This window comes from Salmo salar, chromosome 11 (assembly GCF_965601325.2).
Source record: "Salmo salar chromosome 11, fSalSal1, whole genome shotgun sequence".
Classification (NCBI taxonomy): domain Eukaryota; kingdom Metazoa; phylum Chordata; class Actinopteri; order Salmoniformes; family Salmonidae; genus Salmo; species Salmo salar.
In genome coordinates, this window is record NC_138301.1 from 91731385 (window position 1) to 91752544 (window position 21160).

Genomic DNA, 21160 nt, shown 5'->3' on the forward strand with positions numbered 1-21160 from the left:
GGTCAAGTAGTTGGCATTTTTATATGGGTCAGAGCTAATCACAAACAGAGCATAGTCTAAGTAGCTCTATGTGTTGATGATGTACCTGAGTTGGTCTTTGTCTTGCCCTCTGGGTTGCTGGTACCTGTAGTGGAGGAGTTTGAAGAGTGGGCAGAGCTAGTCTTCTTCGTCTTGGGAATAGTGCTGCTCCCAGCAGAGGCTCCACTGCCTACTGTTGTTACTGATGGCAGGTCATCATTGCTCTTCGCCTGGCCAAAGAGAAACATGACAGTTATCATACCAGCTATTGGACCTATAAAGATAAAAGGGGCTTCCATGGTTGTCGTTGCAGTATGAAGCCAGTGCTCACTTTTGCCTTCTGCATTTGTACCTTAGATAGTGGCGCGGTGGCAGAGGTCTTGGCTGTATTCTTGCCGGCTGTGCCCATGGTGGTGGTGGCGCCCTCAGGCTTGACTTTCTCAACGGTCTGGGCCTTGGTGACTGTGGCTTTGGAGACGCCTGCCACTGGCCTGGTTGCTTTCCTCATACTTGGCTCTCGGTTTCTCGGACATTTACAGCGCAGTCTGTGTGGAACAAAAACACACAAGCATGCAGGATGAGTTAATAACAGGACGATGTGGTAACATGCATGTATCAGAGGGTTTCTTGTTTCTCAGAGGAAAAACGATGTCATATTTTTGCACCATAATTAACCTCAGTCAACAACCTCTTACAGCTAATATAAATACTAAAGAACAAGACTGACAAACGCTTAGCCTAAAAACTACAAGTGTTACAGGATGCAGCCCCTCTAAATACTAGTTTGTAAATCCTTAGTTTTAAATCTATTGCAAGAACACTCAATTAGCCTAGATTGCCTTTTAAAAATCCAGTAAATTACCTGATGCCTGTGGTAGTAGTTTTCTTGGGAGAAGTCATGGTCTGTGATCTAGAGGCTAGGTATTAGCTAAGGAGTTGCTGTCTAATCTGGAGTAGAGAATAAATGACTACAATTCTCCCGTGCTGCGGTCTATTTATGTTCAAACGCCAGCCAGCACTACCTCCTTCTCAGACACAAACACAGACCACATGGTGAGAACGGTCATTGGATGCAGGTTTGAAAGCACACAAAGCAAAGCGTGTGATTGGACGTCTCAAGCGTGTAGCTAGCTGCCTCTCTCATCACATCATCATGAGGCGGTTGAACTGCGGCAGCAGTAACTGTGGTCTGGGCAGGCCGACTGGGCCTTGCCTTAAAAAGGCATGAGGAGCTTGTGTGTGCAGGCCTATAACGGTGCCCAGACAATGAGAAAAATCACTCACTTTAGTCATAACATTTCACTTTCAGTACAGTAGCTGGCCTTTGCAAGTATTCTACTACATGTTGACCTACGTCTGAGATGGCGACCCTCTTCTTCTTGAAGACTGATTATTCAAATTGAACAGGCTACTCACCATCACCTAGAATGAATCACATACTGCCTGCCTGATGAAGTCTAAGTCCCCCATTCACAGGTCAGTCGATTTATATAACAAGATAAATCTTGACCATTATGAACACTACTAAACATTTCCTCTCCCCAGCCCCCTTGTCTTTGAACTTGACCCGTTTGTACTGCAGACAAAACAAGGACGTCTGGAGACACACCGGACGTCTGGAGACACACCGGACGTCTGGAGACACACCGGACAGACAAAACAAGGACGTCTGGAGACACACCGGACGTCTGGAGACACACCGGACAGACAAAACAAGGACGTCTGGAGACACACCGGACAGACAAAACAAGGACGTCTGGAGACACACCGGACGTCTGGAGACACACCGGACAGACAAAACAAGGACGTCTGGAGACACACCGGACGTCTGGAGACACACCGGACGTCTGGAGACACACCGGACAGTCTGGAGACACACCGGACGTCTGGAGACACACCGGACGTCTGGAGACACACCGGACAGACTGGAGACACACCGGACGTCTGGAGACACACCGGACGTCTGGAGACACACCGGACGTCTGGAGACACACCGGACGTCTGGAGACACACCGGACAGACAAAACAAGGACGTCTGGAGACACACCGGACGTCTGGAGACACACCGGACGTCTGGAGACACACCGGACGTCTGGAGACACACCGGACGTCTGGAGACACACCGGACAGACTGGAGACACACCGGACGTCTGGAGACACACCGGACAGACAAAACAAGGACGTCTGGAGACACACCGGACAGACAAAACAAGGACGTCTGGAGACACACCGGACGTCTGGAGACACACCGGACAGACAAAACAAGGACGTCTGGAGACACACCTGAGACAGCAGCCCACCAACATGGATCACTGGCTGTGATGGGGCATCCAGTAACAGGGAAAATCCTTATAGCGCATCATGTTGAAACAAGAGGCTAGTAGATGTCAACACCACCCTGAGTCAGACAGTTTCTAGAAAGGCTTACTTACCCAACAACACCAGTCAGACACAGAATGAGTGGCAGTGGTGAACAAATGACCTAATCTAGATCCTTCTGTAGAGTGAAGCATTATGCTCAATTATTTACAACCACTACCAGAAGAATTTTGCCATTTAAAAAATAAATAAAATGAATAACAAATACATAGGCCTAGCCTAAAATACAGTAAATAAACATAGTCTGGCCATGGTGAGCTTTATGATATTAGTACCAGGGGGTCAGGGTAGACATTCTTCCCTGAACATGGACCGGACAATAGCAGACTACGAAATCCTAACATAACCTAGCTGGAATTCTGGACTTCAAGAGGAGAGGGGGATGGGACGACATGGTAATAGCCACTAGCAGCTAGAGGTTTTCCACCAACTCTTAACTCAGCGGTGTGTGAGAATAGGATATACTCCCTCATTTAGTCTCTCTCACACACACACACACACACACACACACACACACACACACACACACACACACACACACACACACACACACCCACACACACACACACACACACACACACACACACGGAATTTCAAATGGTAGGGCAGTCAGTCAGCAGATGTATTTCTGTTGTTTCAAGTCCACATGTTAAAAAAAAATAAAAAATGGGCGAAGCTATTTAAAGGAGAAACATAAAAATGTGACCGATCTGAAATAGCCTATAATTTAAAGCTTTCATAATGCACTCTTAGCCTACAACTCAAATCAGTTGCCTATGATTAAAATCTAATTTGATGCTAATGCAATCAGTGGACAGGCCAAGGGCGAGCCAGTCTAATGATAGAGTCTAACCTTGAGTGAGCCAGCCACTGACTGGGTAAAAGTCAGCTGAGCTTAGTCTTGAGTCTTTGGAACCCCACTGAGCATGGCTTACTCAACTCAAATTGTATTTGTCACATGCGCCGAATACAACAGGTGTAGACCTTACCGTGAAATGCTTACTTACAAGCAATGCAGTTCCAAGAAATAAGGAAATATTTACAAAATAAACTAAAGTAAAAAATAAAGTAACAATAAAATGACATAACAATGAGGCTATATACAGTACTGGTACCGAGTCAATGTTCGGGAGTACAGGTTAGTCGAGGTCATTTGTACATGTAGGTATGGTTAAAGTGACTACTGTAATTTCCTATTGACCTAATTAAAGACAATACTAAATCAGACCAGATAGATACTGGAGGAAGTGAGCAAGGACTATGCATAGTATGGTTTGTACTAGGCCTATATAGATTGGTGCTGCTGAGGCTGGAGAACGGACAGACTTTCGACACAATCACCAGGAAACAATGCTGATAACTAGAGAGTAGATATAGAGGTGTAGAGGACAAAGGGTTGTATGGGGGGAAATTGTTGATCTGTGGAGCAGGAAGGAAATTGGAGATCAGCTGAATGGTACAATCATGTTGGTTGATGACTACCAGTTAGACTAAAGTGAGCATTGTTTGAGTACGACTCGGGACTCTCACACAGGACAGTAACAACTGCTGGTAACACTGCTGAATCCCACAAATGAACCTCAAATCAATATGTGCCATGTTTTCAAAACACTGCCGTCTTCTAAGAGGCCATCTGCACCATTATTTACAGCACCAGACGGCTCCTGACAGGTACCCTATCATATCAAGAACACCCGAGTTGAGCATCACAGAAGAGGAATGCATAAGGAATGCTGTCACAAAACCCAGAACATGATTCACTGTCCATGCTTATATAGAGAATAGGCCTACATTTGCTCCTCCACAATATATTTAAGCTGCACTCTTTCAATGTATAAACTGAGAGAGAATAAAATCATACATTAGATAGGCAATAGAGAGACTAGCCTCAAATTCCTCATCTTGCTCCTAAAACCATGCCCTATAAGAGTGCTGCCTGGCCAGCCTGGACTCAGACTAGACGTAACATTGTAAATGTAAATATGTGACACGTTTCAGGAAACTAGGCATATGGCGCACGTCATTACTTCACAGGAGAGGCATTTGCGTGTAAACATGTATTTTTTTAATCAAATAGCATTTGTTTTTGGCAGAAATGCCTTCTTGAACATGTGAACTTGCATGTGCTTTAATAACAAACTTGTACTCCATCCATAAATACAAATAAAGTTGTTCAATTATGAGCCTAGTTGGTTTAGCCATGGAAAAAGACAGGAACTTTCCCGCTAGCCATGATTGGCTGAGATAATGGATGGGCTGGACCTGCCGGGAGATGAGTTTGGATTGGTCTACCATGTAGGATGCTTCTGTCTATAGCGAGAGCTGCTCAGTATGTGTTAATAGTCCTATCTACTGCACTGTTTTTGAAATATACAACGTTAGCCATTGAGAACTACAAAAAAAGTTTTGCTACCTTTCTCAACAACATTGATGCCCTGAATTTAGCAGGCACTATCGACAGATCAGTTGGAAAAACTTTCTGCACACACCACGGTCAGTGTGAACCGGAGTGACTTGACAACACTGGCCAAACATGTAGCTACAAACAAAACAAATGGTTCCAGTCTGCCATCCATGTATTCGGGTAGGAGTCTAGCTACATTTTCAGATAATATACATTTCTAATTTTGTCAAAAAGTCATTTTCTTTTCAAGTTTAATGCATACTGTTCGCTAGTTAGCGAATGTTAGCTTGTTAGCAAACATTACGTGCATGATCTGTGCAGTGATATTATTTGAGTCAGAAATTAATTTGTATTGCTAGTTACAGCCTAATGTTAGCTAGCTGACAATGAACCTAGTTGGTTAGCTCTTTAGCTACCTGCAGATTCATACTACAGCTATGACAATGTTTGTATTGATAGTAGGAGGAGTTTGGATGACACCAGTTCATTGCTTAGCTAGCTAGCTACATGTCTAAACAAAAGACTCCACTTTGTCAGATGATTACATGACCCATCAAATTAGCCAGGTGTGTCTGGGGGTGATTACAGCTATCTATTGTATTTCATGAACATGTGTACATGTCTAGACAATAGTGACCCGTCCACTTAGCTAGATGGTTATAGCATTTCGTCCACATGACCTATTAATTTAGATAAGTGTGTCAGGTATGCATCTAATAATTAAAATATTTATCTGGACACTTTCTGTTTTTGATATTGTTACTATGGAAATATGCAAGTAACCATTTCACTGTACTGTTTACACCTTCTGTTTCCTGTGCATGTGACAAATAAACATCTTATTTGATATAGTGTGTGTTTACAGTAACAGTAATGTGAAGAACAACATGACCTGCACCAACATCAGATTAGGATATACACCAAGGACTAGATAAAGTGTATTTTTTACTTTATCCTTATTCTAGGCTACTACTTTTAGTCTTGAAATATTTGGTTGTTTACTAAACTACTCACTCTGTTTAGCACATGGCCTCATGTGTATCCTTAAAGAGATAGGTGGGACTAAGGTTTAAGAGGGTGTGAATGATGCTGAATGGGTGTGGACAAAGAAGAGCTCTCCAGTAGGTGTGCTGGGCCATTTCATCAAAAGTGGGGTTACAAGTTTATCAACTTTCAAAGCAAAATTATTTTCCCCATTGTTCCTCAACTGCTGTGTATGATTCAGCATCTTCTAGTTCGGAGTCTACTTTTATCCAATGTAAAAAATAGATAAAAAAATAAAGTCAAATTTTGCAAAATAACACCGAATCGAGGCGGTCGGTCACAAATGAGTATGATATATTATGTTTAGTATGGTTACATTAGACATATGGTTACGTTACTTAAGGCAAAAACGAAGGTTGGTTGGCGTATAATGGACCGCAACACACAAGTCACTGGCAGTGCACTCACGGACAAGATATATTGGGTAAAACTGAGATGAAGTTGTCATAAAATACAACTGAATAAAGAAAACAAAAAAACATCTGTCATTATAACGTTATGCCATTCGAAACTACTGGAGCTGACAGAGCCAACGACGTTATAGCTATAAAACACTGAGTAATTTGTTAAGCGTCCCAACTGGAAATTATGACAGCTAACGTTAGCTCCTCAAGCAACGTTAGTTAACTAGCTGACTTAGCTAACGTTAGCTAGTTGACGAAATCAAAGAGAGCAAAGACAAAAGGTAATTTGTTTTCTATTAGGTTAGTTAGTTAATTAACGTTAGTTAGCTAGATACTTGTGGTGTATCGTTTCGATACTGTTACATTGTAGCTAGCTAATTATCAGAGACGCTGCTGGCTCGATTAAGTTAACTAGCTAGCTAATAACCTAGCTACATTAGAATAAAAAATTAAAAAACGTCCAACCCATTTTACCTGGAATTCGTTCGTTCACACCAGCGATAATCGGTTTGAAGTTACAATGTCCAAATATTGGTAATTTCATGCACTCCATCCCCGGCGTCCCACCCTAGCCTCTTTCTCTTCTCTTTGACAGGACGCCGACACAGCACCGAGGTAATCATTACGCGGATTGTGTTGTCAAACGAAGGCGTTTACTTCAAACTGAAGACGCAAACGAGAGTTTCTATTGGACAAATGAAGGTAGGTCCCGCCTCGCTTCCTTCCATTAGCTCTGTTTGCTTCCGTTTGGTTCTTAAAACTGTACACTGTTTTGTTTATTTGGATCCCCATTCGCTTTTGCAGAAGCAGCAGCTAACGTTACTCTTCCTAGGGACCGTAATGAATAAACCCTGGTCCCTAGAGCACCGTAGTAGACTGATTACGGCTTCTAATTGTGAGATGTCGCCTGACAGATTCCTCCCTGTCCTTTTTGGTTGGTCGCTGAAATTATACAAAGTGGGTGCCAGCCAGAGCCATATATTATCTAAATACAGGCTTTCTCTGCTGCTGATGTTGAGAAACATTTATCATTTTATAAAATACTGACATGTAGTGAATCTGTGATGTGGTGACACTGGTAATATGTCTACAATCTTTCAAATCTAGTCATATGGATCAACAGTTAGGTCTTGAAGATATAAGGCATTGACACATTTTTACATAGATACTGGAGATTTTATTTAGCATTTTTTTTGTACAAACAGAGGCTGCAAATGCCTTCCAAACATGTATTGTCCTCAGAATACAGTATCCCTTTTACAGCTCCAAAACAAAACGTATGTTTACCAGAAGAAAATAAATCTAATTTGAAAAAGAGAAAAATGTCAATTGTTTCAGTGGATGGCCAGCAAGTCCCATTTTAGCATACAGTTAACTAGAAAACATGGAATAAATCTAACATATTCCCAAGAAGAAAGAGTAATACATGAATTATGATAAACTATTGCCAGGCTCATGTCACCTTACAAGTACTGAAATAATACTCATTCTACATACAGTATGCATACACTGAAATGCTAAAGTCATACATAGAGTAATATATTCCATATTTTTAGACTTTAAAATCCATTCCACATATTTAGAATAACAATGTATCTTATGTTGCCATATATTACTTTTTCATGAAAGAAGGGAAGCGACTAGCCCTATGAAGAAAATGATGTATCACACTGACAATCAATAACCAAGTTCTCTTTCAGTTGAAGCCCAGTTGTTCAACTGTTTCATCCTAAATGTATTGGCCACACTTTGATGAACACCACAATAAATAAACCTAAGAATCCAATGTAAGCACTGTCTCTAGCATGATGCAGTATGTATTGTACAACCATAAGACGAGGTTAGAGAGACAACTAACCCATAGACACTCAAAGAACCTTCATCTTTTCTTTGCAAAGGTTTTCTACAAACAGAAAATGTCCTAACGCATCACAGTGGGCAGTCTGGAGTTAAAAACAAAAGTAACTGAAAGTGCAAGCCCATCCAAAGTAGGTTATGTTCTGGATTAGTGACATGTTGATACATACATACATACATACACATACAGTAGCAACAGTTAGGACAACAGGTGGTTACAGACTGTTTGGCTGTTATTGGAAAACAAACAAAGGACATCTTACAAATGAACGATACACAGCATAGAGCCTTGAGCGATATGATCTAGACATAAGTCATATAACTGACAGTGATTTTTGAAAGTGTCCTCCTACAAGTATAGATACCACTTAGTTACTACTAATATCATTTCCATCAGATGACTCTGTAAATACAGTAGACTTCATTTTACACAGAACTGGAACAGAAAAGCTGAAAATGAGATATTTTGTTATTGTAGACAGAGCTAAGGCAGAGTGAGGGTTATTGACTAAGCATTTGTCTATTGTCAGTATCGTATTTATTCCAAAAATGAATTGGACTCAGTTTGGTATCATAATATTCAGACGAGATCTCCAACACAGGCTAGTACCATGAATGGAGATACCAAACTCTACGGTCATGTATTGGTCTCAAAATATGTGCCAGAATGACATATCGGTTTTCTCAAAAGGCAAGGGAGACTAAAGCACCCAGTAAGTCTCCTAACAGCAATTCCAATGACATATTGAAACCCACGGCATACATCCTGAATAAAAGCTATAGCGTGGAGGCACAATGGAGCAGAACAGTGCACATTCAGCACTAATTATGTAGATCAAAGCGATCCAAATGAACGGTCAATGCACTGCCTTTCTCTCTCGTAGCTAATGGCTTCCTCCATGTAGTTACACGTGTGTGGGATATGTGAGGATACATTAGGCCAGAAATGTGTTGTTAAAAATGATGACTATGGCTATTAACCGGAACTGAGTTACTTGATATGTTAACATATGGTTAAGTCAGGATTTGAAACATGTCTTAATTCCCTTTTTTATACAGTAAATAATTATCCCATAAATTCATTCACTCACGCACGCATGTGTGGGCATGAATTCTTGCATACACAACCACACACTCACAAATGGCAGATTTTACACTACCTACTGTACTGACTACAGTCAAAACTGCCAGAAATGTCTCCGCTAACGTCAAAATGTAGGAGTCCTTCATGAAATCTCGGTAGCGTAGAGAGTAGTACAGTCTCTGAGTTAGTAAACTAAACACGTTTCTTGTTAACAATTTGTCAGCCAGCATGAAACATTATAACCTATTTTAAGCTTCTTTATCAGAACCAAAACACATCCTGCGGCCCAAAATGACAACAACAAGTACAGTGAGCTCAAAGTATTGGGACAGTGGCAATTTTTGTTGTTGTTTTGGCTCTGTAATCCAGCACTTTGGATTTGTAATGATACAATTACTATGAAGTTAAAGTGCAGACTGTCAGCTTTAATTTGAGGATATTTTCATCCATATCGGCTGAACCGTTTAGTAATTACAGGACATTTTGTAGAAATGAATGGTATATAATGTATTGTGTATTGTGTCATTTTGGAGTCACCTTTATTGTAAATAAGAATAGAATATGTTTCTAAACACTTCTAAATTAATGTGGATGCTTTTAATTCAGAACTATCCGTAATCATGGTAGCATCCACATTAATGTAGAAGTGTTTAGAAACATATTCTATTCTTATTTACAATAAAAGTGACTCCAAAATGACACAATACATTATTTACCATTAATTTCTATTGGTCACAAAATAATCTGAAACAACCAAAGCAAACAGCAAATGGATCCAACACGTTTTGAGTCACACGCTTGATGTAGTTTGTGTGCAATGAATATGGAACTAAATATATACTTAACTTTTGACTACTTTAATACACATAAGTGAATTTGTCCCAATATTTTTGTCCCCTAAAATGGGTGGACTATATACAAACAGTGCAATCATTTCTATAAGGTTCACCTTATATGGATAAAAATACCCTCAAATCAATGCTGACAGTCTGTACTTTAACCTCATGCTCATTGTATCATTTCAAATCTAAAGTGCTGGAGTACAGATCCATAACAAAAACAAATGTGTCGCTGTCCCAAAACTTTCGGAACTCACTATAGATGACAACACAGTGAAGACAATAAATGTAGTCAAACATGCCTGCATGTTAAATCAAGGTACTGAAATTAAAACCATACTAATATAATCTTCTCTTTTTTCTTTCTGAACAAAATATTGTAAGAGCATTTTCTTTTCCCTTTTGTGGGTTACTAGCAGGCAGACCATGGGGGACGGGACGGTTTAAGACAGCTGTCCAAACACCCACAAAAATATTGGTGAAAATAGGATAGGTCACCTTCATTGAAAAGAGGATAAACAAGTATTCTTTCATAAAAGCAACAGAATGGTCCACTTTAGACCAAAATGTAGAGCGCCTGCAAATCAAAACAACCAATTTGAAATAGGCGAAATACCTTCATTTACATGAGAATTACTTTTACAAGACCACAGAGACAGTTGACGAGAGGAAACACGTTATTGTATGTACTGTATACTACTAAATGTATTGTTTTGTTTACTACTTCAGTAACACAGCGAGATTTCAGGGTCGGTGGTGGTGGACTGGGACACTCCTTGGGAAGGTTACCCAACGGACGAAGAGAGGCTGTGACATTTCCACAGCAGCATTCAAAATCATAGAGGGAGTGTTACCTTCATGATGGAAAAATGGCTAACAATAGGCTGGACAAAACTGCAGTTATTCCCACAACAAGGCTACATCCTGATTACATAGGCAGGATATGATCTCCCATCACCCCAGGACTCAAGGCTGAAACCTGTACCACTTTTTTCATCAAATCAGAAGAAACAGATGTCGTATCTACCCCCCACCCCCAAAATAAATTATGCTCATATCAATGATTATTACACTGTTAAAATAAGTCAAATACAAAAATTACAGCTTTACGATTATGTAAATAATGTATCTGTAAATACAATTGTGTTTAAAAAAAAATGCCAAACAACAGATTCTTTTTTGCTAGATCTCCTATGACATCTCCAGACCAACGATATGAACGCAGACAAAATCCTATGTTAGAAAATATATTGCTTCCTGGATATTTAAAATAAGGACTACTTGAGACACAAACAACACAACTAGATAGAATTGCTTTATGGTCCAAACTGTTGGCAGTCCTATTATAATCTATAGAAAGATCATCTGTTTCTGTCAACTGTTCCCTTTCTTGCAGTCTCTCTGTGTTTGTCCAAGGCTTGTTTACCTTGTATACACTATCTGTGTGTGTGTGAGTTTTGGATTCCTGGGACAACTGTGTGGTGATCCTGGCAGCTCTGGATGTTCCTATCAGAACCTCTTCAGAGAACCCAGATGTTTCCTTTTCAACATAGCCCTATTAAGCATTGTGGTCCTAATGTATCATGTGTAAAACATACGGATTGAATCTCTTCTGCAGTAGATTAAGAAATAACTCAACGTTTGAGATGGCTAAACAAAACGCCGTGCAGGCTCTTACCTTCATAATTGTCCAAAACAAATATACTGTGTATGTGATGTCCATCACAATCTGGCCATTTCTGAAGAGGCATACAGTACACGACGAAAACAATAAAAACATTGAATTTCTGCTTTGCCTGTATAAGTCTTCAAACTAAATCGAGAAGAACTGAGAATGACCTTCCACAACAATAACTTAAAGTGGAGAAGCCCAAAAGTGTGATGAGAAATCACAGAATCTGTCAGAAGTTACACAATAGCTCTTTCTCTGCTTACCAAGCAGGAGCGATACCAAAACAAATGAAATAACCCGGGACACCCTTTTCCCCTACATGCTTATCAGTATCAAATTGAAGTGTTTAATTAATTGGTGCTTACAGCAGGCATGTCCAGCAGTGGCATTCATTCCAGACACCGTACACAAGCTGTGGAGCTTCGACATGAGAGCGAAGAGACAGAGGAGAATATGTTGCGTCAGAGAGGCACAGAGAGTCACACTGGCTATTGGGTGTGATGTAATAATGCATTATCATCATCCGATGTGCGGTACAACAGGAGGATTGGTGTCGACCGCTTGTTCTCGGAGGGGGTGGTGGCGCCCTCTGCAGGATATGGCCAGAATCAGCGGCGAAGAAATCTCCTGCTGCAGTCCAGTCCAGCTAGGGCCATTCTCACTCTCAGTAGCCTTCCCAAATGGACATACTGTACTGTAGACTCGGTTTGAGTCTCTATCTCACCCTCTCTCTCCCTGTGGAACCCTCTACACTTCGGTGGAGAAGAGGATGCTCTGACGCTTACTGTCCGGCGTAGGGATGGTCTCCAGCTGGAGGAAGTACAGCAACACCTGGACCTGAGGGGACAGACCGACAGTGAGAGGGACGATAATACCAAAGAAGAGGGAGACGGAGAGAGGGAGAGAGAGAGAGAGCGAGAGAGAGAGACTATATCACCTACCTGTGACATGACCTCCAGGGACCAGCTGTCTCCCATGCTGATAGGCTGCGTGGGATTGGTGGGGATCTTGCTGTCCTTCTCTGCAGGCCGCAGCAGGGTGGGGCCAAACACTGTGGCCAGGTTGTGGAGGGACATCTTGTTGATGCTCTCCTTGTCAGCCACCCTGGGGAGCGGGGAGAGACACACCACGTGAAAGGACATAACAATCCCTCTGTTACTCAAACAAATAAGGAGTTTAGCATCTGCTTGTTTGCTTGGGATCGGCATGTCTCTAAATGCCTGTGTTTGTCTAAGTGTAGCTCTATGTCTGTGTGTCTGTCTGTGTGTCTGTCTGTGTGTACCTCTTCAAGTGATCCAGCAGGAAGAGGAATGTAACCAGGTTGGGTTCTGGCAGCGACAACAGTAGATTCAGCATGCAGCTCTCTTTGGCAACGCTGTCAGACAGGGCTGCAGAAAGAGAGACCGACATTCACACATTAACCTGAGTGCTGAGTTATACCATGATAATATGATAATGGTAGAAGTGGCTGTTGGCCCGGTCAAAGGCACGTGACTAACCAATGCCTCCTGCGAAGTTGGGGTACAGGTCATCGGTGAAGAGGGGTTCTGGCAGCTCTCTGAAGTACAGCTTCAGAGTCCCGGCGATGGCGTTCACATCCATCTCACTCATCATCACAGACACGTCTTTGTTGTCTGTGGGCAAGACGGCAGAGCTCAGGAAGACAGACAGAACGTGTAGCCATGGCAACAGCGGAGCGGGAGACGGATAGCCGCTGTCTTTTCTGCCATTCACTAAAATCACACGGCACCTCAGTTCGTTGGCAGATAGACACTGGCCGAGGACACAGCATGCTCCCCAAAGCAAGCTGTATACGTCGTAATCAGAGAAATCACCACACACATACGTACTCACGCAAATGCACCGACACACAAGCTCACGCGCACAAAATGCTCACACTAGCACACCCACACATGGGAATTAGTAAGCCTAAATGAAGAAAGAAAACGGGGTTAAGCACAAACTCTTTTAGTCTTTTTTGTTGTTGTTGCAAAACCAGAAAATGTACCCATGATTCCCAAAAACGGAGCAGCATAATCAGAAGTTCACCTAGGGGAAACAGCAGGGTAGGACACATGGATTGTATAGTAGTCAGTCCAACAGACTTTAATTTACAAGGGAGTGCACAGAGAGGCTAGTCTGGAACCAGACTTATGGCTACATTCATTGTTCTATCTCGCTTCACGTATCAAGGTTGGTTCCACCAAGCTACAGAACGTCCACAGAGAGTATGCTGTATGCTATACTGTAGCCTATTCTCACATCCAGGGCTCCACTGAGAGGGAGCGTCAGGGGAAAGAAAGGTGTTGGTACTCACTGGTGTCGAAGGCAGCCTTCAGGGCCTGGATGTCTGTAGCCACCCCTGAGACCCGGTAGATGCCCACTTCCTCCATCCCCCTCCGCTCAATCTCCTCCAGACACTGTCTGACGATGTAGGGAACCTTGGAGTGCTCCCGTCTGGCATGGGGAAACACACAATTAAGGAATGGCATACCAGAGGGCATGGGGATACATACACAATGACACACCCACACACACACACACACACACACACACACACACACACACACACACACACACACACACACACACACACACACACACACACACACACACACACACACACACACACACACACACACACACACACACACACACACACAAAGAGTTTTTCTGTTGGATGCATAGGTTGCACACAAATTGCATCTTTAACTGTGTTAGTATCCAAAAATGTGTGTGCAGTTATTAAAACAATAACAACATACAGCACCAGTCAAAAGTTTGGACACACCTACTCATTCCAGGGTTTTTATTTATTTGGACTATTTTCTACATTGTAGAATAATAGTGAAGACATAAAAACAATGAAATAACACATGTGGAAACATGTAGTAACCAAAGAAAGTGTTAAACAAATCAAAATATATTTTACATTTGAGATTCTTCAAAGTAGCCACCCTTTGCCTTGATGACAGCTTCATGAGGTAGTCACCTGGAATGCATTTCAATAAATAGGTGTGCCTTGTTAAAAGTTAATGCATTTGAGCCGATCAGTTGTGTTGTGACAAGGTAGGGGTGGTATACAGAATATAGCCCTATTTGGTAAAAGACCAAGTCCATATTATTGCAAAAACAGCTCAAATAAGCAAAGAGAAATTAGAGTCCATCATTACTCTAAGGCATGAAGGTCAGTTAATACGGAACATTTCAAGAACTTTGAAAGTTTCTTCAAGTGCAGTCGCAAAAACCATCAAGCGCTATGATGAAACTGGCTCTCATGAGGACCACCACAGGAAAGGAAGACCCAGAGTTACCTCTGCTGCAGAGGATAAATTCATTAGAATTACCAGCCTCAGATTGCAGCCCAAATAAATGCTTCACAGAGTTCAAGTAACAGACACATCTCAACATCAACTGTTCAGACAGAGGAGACAATGTGAATCAGGCCTTCATGGTCGAATTGCTGCAAAGAAACCAATACTAAAGGACACCAATAATAAGAAGAGACTTGCTTGGGCCAAGAAACATGAGCAATGGACATTAGACCGGTGGAAATCTGTCCTTTGGTCTGATGAGTCCAAATTAGTGATTTTTGGTTCCAACCGCCATGTCTTTGTGAGACGATGAGTAGGTGAACGGATGATCTCCGCATGTGTGGTTCCCACTGTGAAGCATGGAGGAGGTGGTGTGATGGTGTGGGGGTGCTTTGCTGGTGACACTGTCTGTGATTTATTTTGAATTCAAGGCACACTTAACCAGCATGGCTACCACAGCATTCTGCAGCGATACGCCATCCCATCTGGTTTGTTTTTCAACAGGACAATGACCCAACACACCTCCAGGCTGTGTAAGGGCTATCAAGAAGGAGAGTGATGGAGTGCTGAATCAGATGACCTGGCCTCCACAATCACCTGACCTCAACCAAATTGAGATGGTTTAGGATGAGTTGTACCGCAAAGTGAAGGAAAAGCAGCCAACAAGTGCTCAGCATATGTGGGAACTCCTTCAGTACTGTTGGAAAAGCATTCCAGGTGAAACTGGTTGAGAGAATGCCAAGAGTGTGCAAAGCTGTCATCAAGGCAAAGAAAGGGTGGCTACTCTGAAGAATCTAAAATCTAAACTATATTTGGATTTGTTTAACACTTTTCTTGGTTACTACATGATTCCATATGTGTTATTTCATAGTTTTGATGTCTTCACTATTATTCTACAATGTAGGAAAGAGTAAAAAATTAATAAAAACCCTTGAATGAGTAGGTGTGTCCAAACATTTGACTGGTACTGTATATTCCCACTGACAATAACGTGTGTACTGTACTGTACTGTACTGCTGGCTCTCGCTGCATTGTTGTAGGCTGTGAACCCAAACACATCAGCTGTGTACTTTATCACGTTCATTAATTATTATGGATACAAAATGCACAATAACCACTGTGTGTTTTGTTGTGGGTTCATGTACTACAAATGTGCAGGTTGAGCTGGCAGGCAGCTCTGTGTGACTATGTAGTTGTTCTAAGGTCCAGTAGTGATGGTGGTGGCGCTCTGTTGGTGTTATTGGGGGCCTGTTGTCGCCTTAATTGGTTCTGCTGTTAAACCTTATTAGTCCGCTCGTTACCAGCAATCCAATTAGCGTCACTCACCAACATTGGCCATAAGCCTGGCCTCAACCAGAGACGGAAGAGGAAGCGAGATATCCCACTCCCTAATTGTTTCTGTTTCAATGGAAGTCAATGAACTAAGTAGACCAGACCCAGCTGCTATCGCATTGGTGTCTATGGGAGAGCCACTCCCTTAAGTAGACAGGAACTGGCCATTTTTTTCAATGGTAAACAGCCTGAGTGAACTATCTTTCTTTATACACTATCTTTGCCTCAACTGTCCCTTACTGTTTAACAACATATTGCACTCTATCTGAACGTCCCTTCACCCCTTCTTTCATGGTCCCTATTTACCCCTCTCTTTATTCTCTGTTGACAACCTCAGAGCAATGTCCACAAGGAGAAATGCAAGTAGGAAATTCGTTTTTTTTCATCTATGGGAGACTGTGTGAGTTGACATCTTGTCAATAACATTTACCTTCCCTAAAATCACAGAGTCTCTCTTTTGACCAGGTCAACAGTAGTACACTGTATAAGGAGGAGGTGCCATTTGGGACGCAGACAGAGACCGCGCTAATCAGTGGCTTGACAGAAGCTTGCCAGCTGTACACCAGAAACAATGTTTGTGTTCTCTTAGTAGACTAAAGGAGGAGGGGAACGGGTCAGTTCCTGAGCAGGGTTTGTACCTGGGGGAGTGAGTGAGTAGTGACACGGGAATGTAGTTTGGATTATCTGGGATGAGAGGCTTACGATCTCAACATGGGGTCCTGTCCATCTGTCCCCCCCCACCCCCCACCACCACCCTACCCCCCACCACCACCCTATCTACTCCCTCCTCCTTTCCTCAGAGAGATTCTCTGGCTCTGAGATTAGGCTGTGACATTCACTTTGGGTCACTTGCGTTCACCAGCTGTCTTACGGCAGGCTTTCTCCACGGTTACTGTATAGATGGTCAGGGAGTGGGTTCCAGGGCATATTTATATGAGGGGACCATTGAACTCACTTGGTCACCGTGGAGATCTTGATTCCGAACACGCCCATGGGTTTCCGTGACGGCATCCTCTTCAGACTAAACTCCCGGCTGGTGAACTTCATAGAGAGCTTCACCTCGATCTGGAGCCGAGAGAGACGGATGAAATGACAGTCTAAACCCGTTTACACTGACAAGAGATGGCTAAGTAAGACAAGAAACACACATTTAAAGGATCACATGACATGGCACAAACACAGACTCATCCTTTTAACGGGGCTGACACACTCACCCCGTTCATGGGGATAAGCGTCCTCTGCCAGTCTTTGCCTTGGAGTGCCTGCGGATCCAGCTGGATGGAGCAAAGCCAGAATAAAATCCTTGGTTAGTACACCAATACACACAGACACCAATACACACAGACACCAATACACACAGACACCAATACACAGACACCAATACACACAGACACCAATACACAGAGACACCAAGACTCATAAACACCAATACACACAGACACCAAGACTCATAAACACCAAGACTCATAAACAAGACCTTTAGGCTGACGTCTTCCCTAGGACTGAATACACCAATTGTTAATAATTTTCTTCACACAGTGACATTATAACGTGTTACCAAGTGCAACCTCAGGTTTCAGTTGGTCAGCAAATCTGGCCCCTATCCCCTCCTGCATTAGTCAGCTAACTGTCCTCCTGTCCACTCTGGACAAGCAGAGAAACAGATCCTGCCATCTGGACTGAGTTCAGCCGGGCACACCGTACCACACCACACCACACCGTACCACACCACACCGTACCACACCACACAACACCGTACCACACCACACCGTACCACACCACACCACACCGTACCACACCGTACCACACCACACCACACCGTACCACACCACACCACACCGTACCACACCGCACCGTACCACACCACACAACACCGTACCACACCGTACCACACCACACCACACCGTACCACACCACACCGTACCACACCACACCGTACCACACCACACCGTACCACACCGTACCACACCACACCGTACCACACCACACCACACCGTACCACACCACACCGTACCACACCGTACCACACCACATCGTACCACACCGTACCACACCGTACCACACCGTACCACACCGCACCGTACCACACCGTACCACACCACACCGTACCACACCACACCACACCGTACCACACCGCACCACACCGTACCACACCGTACCACACCACACCGTACCACACCACACCGTACCACACCGTACCACACCACACGTACCACACCGTACCACACCACACGTACCACACCGTACCACACCGCACCGTACCACACCGCACCACACCGCACCGTACCACACCGTACCACACCACACCGTACCACACCGTACCACACCGTACCACACCACACCGTACCACACCACACCACACCACACCACACCGTACCACACCATACCACACCACACCGTTCCGTACCACACCGTACCACACCACACCGTACCACACCACACCCACAGTCCATCGTGTACCTTTCTCCCTCATCCCCATCTTGGCTAAGCTTCGTCTGGTCATGTGCAGGTCTGTATCATGTTCCCAGCACTTAATTGAATCATTTTAATCTCCTGGGCCAGTACAGTAACAGTACACCGGTAGGGTACAGAGAAGGTCCCTCACTAGGTCCGTATCAGTTCAACAGAGGAAAATACGCACGATCACATCAAAAAAAGTCAAAGGACAAGGAATCCTCGCCTGTACGGGGTTGAGCCAAAGGCGATCAGCATGTCACTGCGCAAACTTAAAGTACGGCTAACATGGGCTGTCTGTCGCTGGAATGTGGACAACAGAAGCAAACACACACACAGTTGCCCGTTCCCCTCCCCGTACATGGTTTGTTTCTGTCAAACCATCGGACATAAGTCATCGTACAGTGAGGGGGGGGGGGGGGGGGGGGGTTACTGTGCCTCAGCTAAAGTACCTTCTCATACACACAGGTGTGGATTTGCATTTCAGGACGACAAGCCCCTCCCTCTGCGCCTCTCTGTCTCTTCCCCTCTGTTCTCCATTTCCTCCACCTTTTCCCCCTCCTCCTCTCCTCTATCAGTAACAGCTAACCCCTCTGTCTGAGTTAGCATTAGTGTACGATGTAAAATTCACCATCCCCCCCCTAATGGACCCCAGCCCAGCCATGGGTAACCCCACAAACTCTCCACTGGGACTGGGTGTCCCCCCATCCCATTGGCCGCACCCAGGGCACCACATTCCCACCTCGCGTGTTTGGATGTAAAGTTGATCTGGATAGTGTGTATTGATGTGCATCCAGGGCTCCGTGTCAAAATAAAGGTTAAATGAAAACATGAATGAATAAATAAATCGTCTGTTGGGACTTTCATACTAAGCCGCTCAGCTTTGGCAACATGGCGTCCTGCTGTGTGTGTGTGTTTCTGTGTGAACCAGATATAAGCTGTGTATTATAAGACTACTGAGGAACACAGCACATAGATCAGAGGAGGAGAGAGCCCAGCGTTACACAAGCAAACACGTGTGGTGTGGGTGGTACAGACTGGGGTATGGGATGATTCTGTGTTGAACCACAATCGTCGTTGGCATGGCGATACTCGTCCCAGTTACCATGGCAACCACTAGAGAGAGCCGTATTTCCACATTTTTAGCTTTGTTTGTTTAACGAGCAAGCGACAAACCAGAGAGAAACTACCTGTGTTCAGGCATCATAACTCCCTCTGCTCTGGGGTATGGATTCCCCATAGGTACAGATCTAGGCTCAGCTACCTCCCCCATTCATCATTTTAACCATTAGTGGGGAAATTGCTAAACTGACCCAAGATCAGTGTTTAGGGTCAACTTCACCCTACAAGACTGCCCCAGGTCCGGTAAACAATTGTTTGTTATTGGACACCACTGAATACTGAACGGTTCTCTCTCTCTCTCTCTCTCTCTCTCACACACACACACACACACACACACACACACACACACACACACACACACACACACACACACACACACACACACACACACACACACACACACACACACACACACACACACACACACACACACACACACACACACACACACACACACACACACAGCTGGCCAAGTGGGGGAGGGGAACAGTAAACCCCTCAGGAGTAGACCAGATCAAAGCAGAGGCCCCATGGCTCTGAAACACTAACCAAGGCTACCTGCCTTTCCTTGAAACAAAACGGGCTATGTACACAAAGCCCATACCAGAGGGCCCCCTATTCAGCACTCCATCCCTCAAAACCCACAAGCAAAAAAAACATGTGTGTACACACACATTTACAATTGAAAGTGAGAGAGCCTCAGCGGGAGAGACAGGGTTACCAGGTCAGGTTGAACACATGAATTATGGACCCTGATTCAAACAGGGTCAGGATGGGTTACTGACACTTTACCCTCTAAGATACGTCTCTATTAAATTCATCTAAAACACATCTAGTCACTGTAGACAGTCTATCCTACTACTCACATAATAAACTAATTCATTAAGCGAATCAGCAGAGCACTCAGCAGTGTCCTGTCCACATCTAGGACATTCAGACAACAATCTCACCACACTGGCATAACCATAACATTATCTGGCTATGTCGCCATGGTGACGTTACAGCGTTACGTTGACTCAGAGACGTACCGGGATCTGTCCTTTGCCGATGATGCGGTCGGTGCTGTCTCCGTCCTCTTTGATCTGCTTGGTCTTATTGTAGCTCTTCTCATAACACAGCAGCCTCAGGGTCTGAGAGCCCTCCAGGTCTATCTCAAACTCCTGGAGTACAGAGAGAGAGAGAGAGAGAGAGAGAAAGAGAGGGAAGAGAGAGGAGAGAGAGAGAAAGAGAGGGGAGA

General features: G+C 43.7%; 2 protein-coding genes across 3 annotated transcripts in view; both read right to left on the bottom strand.

The window, feature by feature from the left end:
• The window catches only part of LOC106563144 (cytospin-A), a 30457-nt gene extending 23553 nt beyond the window's left edge, over nucleotides 1–6904 (bottom strand). For both annotated transcript variants that reach the window (XM_045689936.2, XM_045689935.2), the window contains exons 1-3: nucleotides 6724–6904; nucleotides 371–563; nucleotides 86–248 (exon numbers count right to left, since the gene is read on the bottom strand). In XM_045689936.2, the coding sequence (XP_045545892.1) occupies nucleotides 86–248; nucleotides 371–526 (319 nt within the window). In that variant the 5' untranslated portion in view covers nucleotides 527–563; nucleotides 6724–6904. The remainder of the gene's footprint in view (nucleotides 1–85; nucleotides 249–370; nucleotides 564–6723) is intronic.
• Nucleotides 6905–7403: 499 nt separating this feature from the next.
• The window catches only part of LOC106563116 (breakpoint cluster region protein), a 135035-nt gene continuing 121278 nt past the window's right edge, over nucleotides 7404–21160 (bottom strand). The window contains exons 16-23 of the mRNA XM_045689934.2: nucleotides 20952–21083; nucleotides 17562–17621; nucleotides 17303–17412; nucleotides 14019–14158; nucleotides 13201–13335; nucleotides 12984–13089; nucleotides 12643–12805; nucleotides 7404–12538 (exon numbers count right to left, since the gene is read on the bottom strand). Of these exons, the coding sequence (XP_045545890.2) occupies nucleotides 12449–12538; nucleotides 12643–12805; nucleotides 12984–13089; nucleotides 13201–13335; nucleotides 14019–14158; nucleotides 17303–17412; nucleotides 17562–17621; nucleotides 20952–21083 (936 nt within the window). The 3' untranslated portion in view covers nucleotides 7404–12448. The remainder of the gene's footprint in view (nucleotides 12539–12642; nucleotides 12806–12983; nucleotides 13090–13200; nucleotides 13336–14018; nucleotides 14159–17302; nucleotides 17413–17561; nucleotides 17622–20951; nucleotides 21084–21160) is intronic.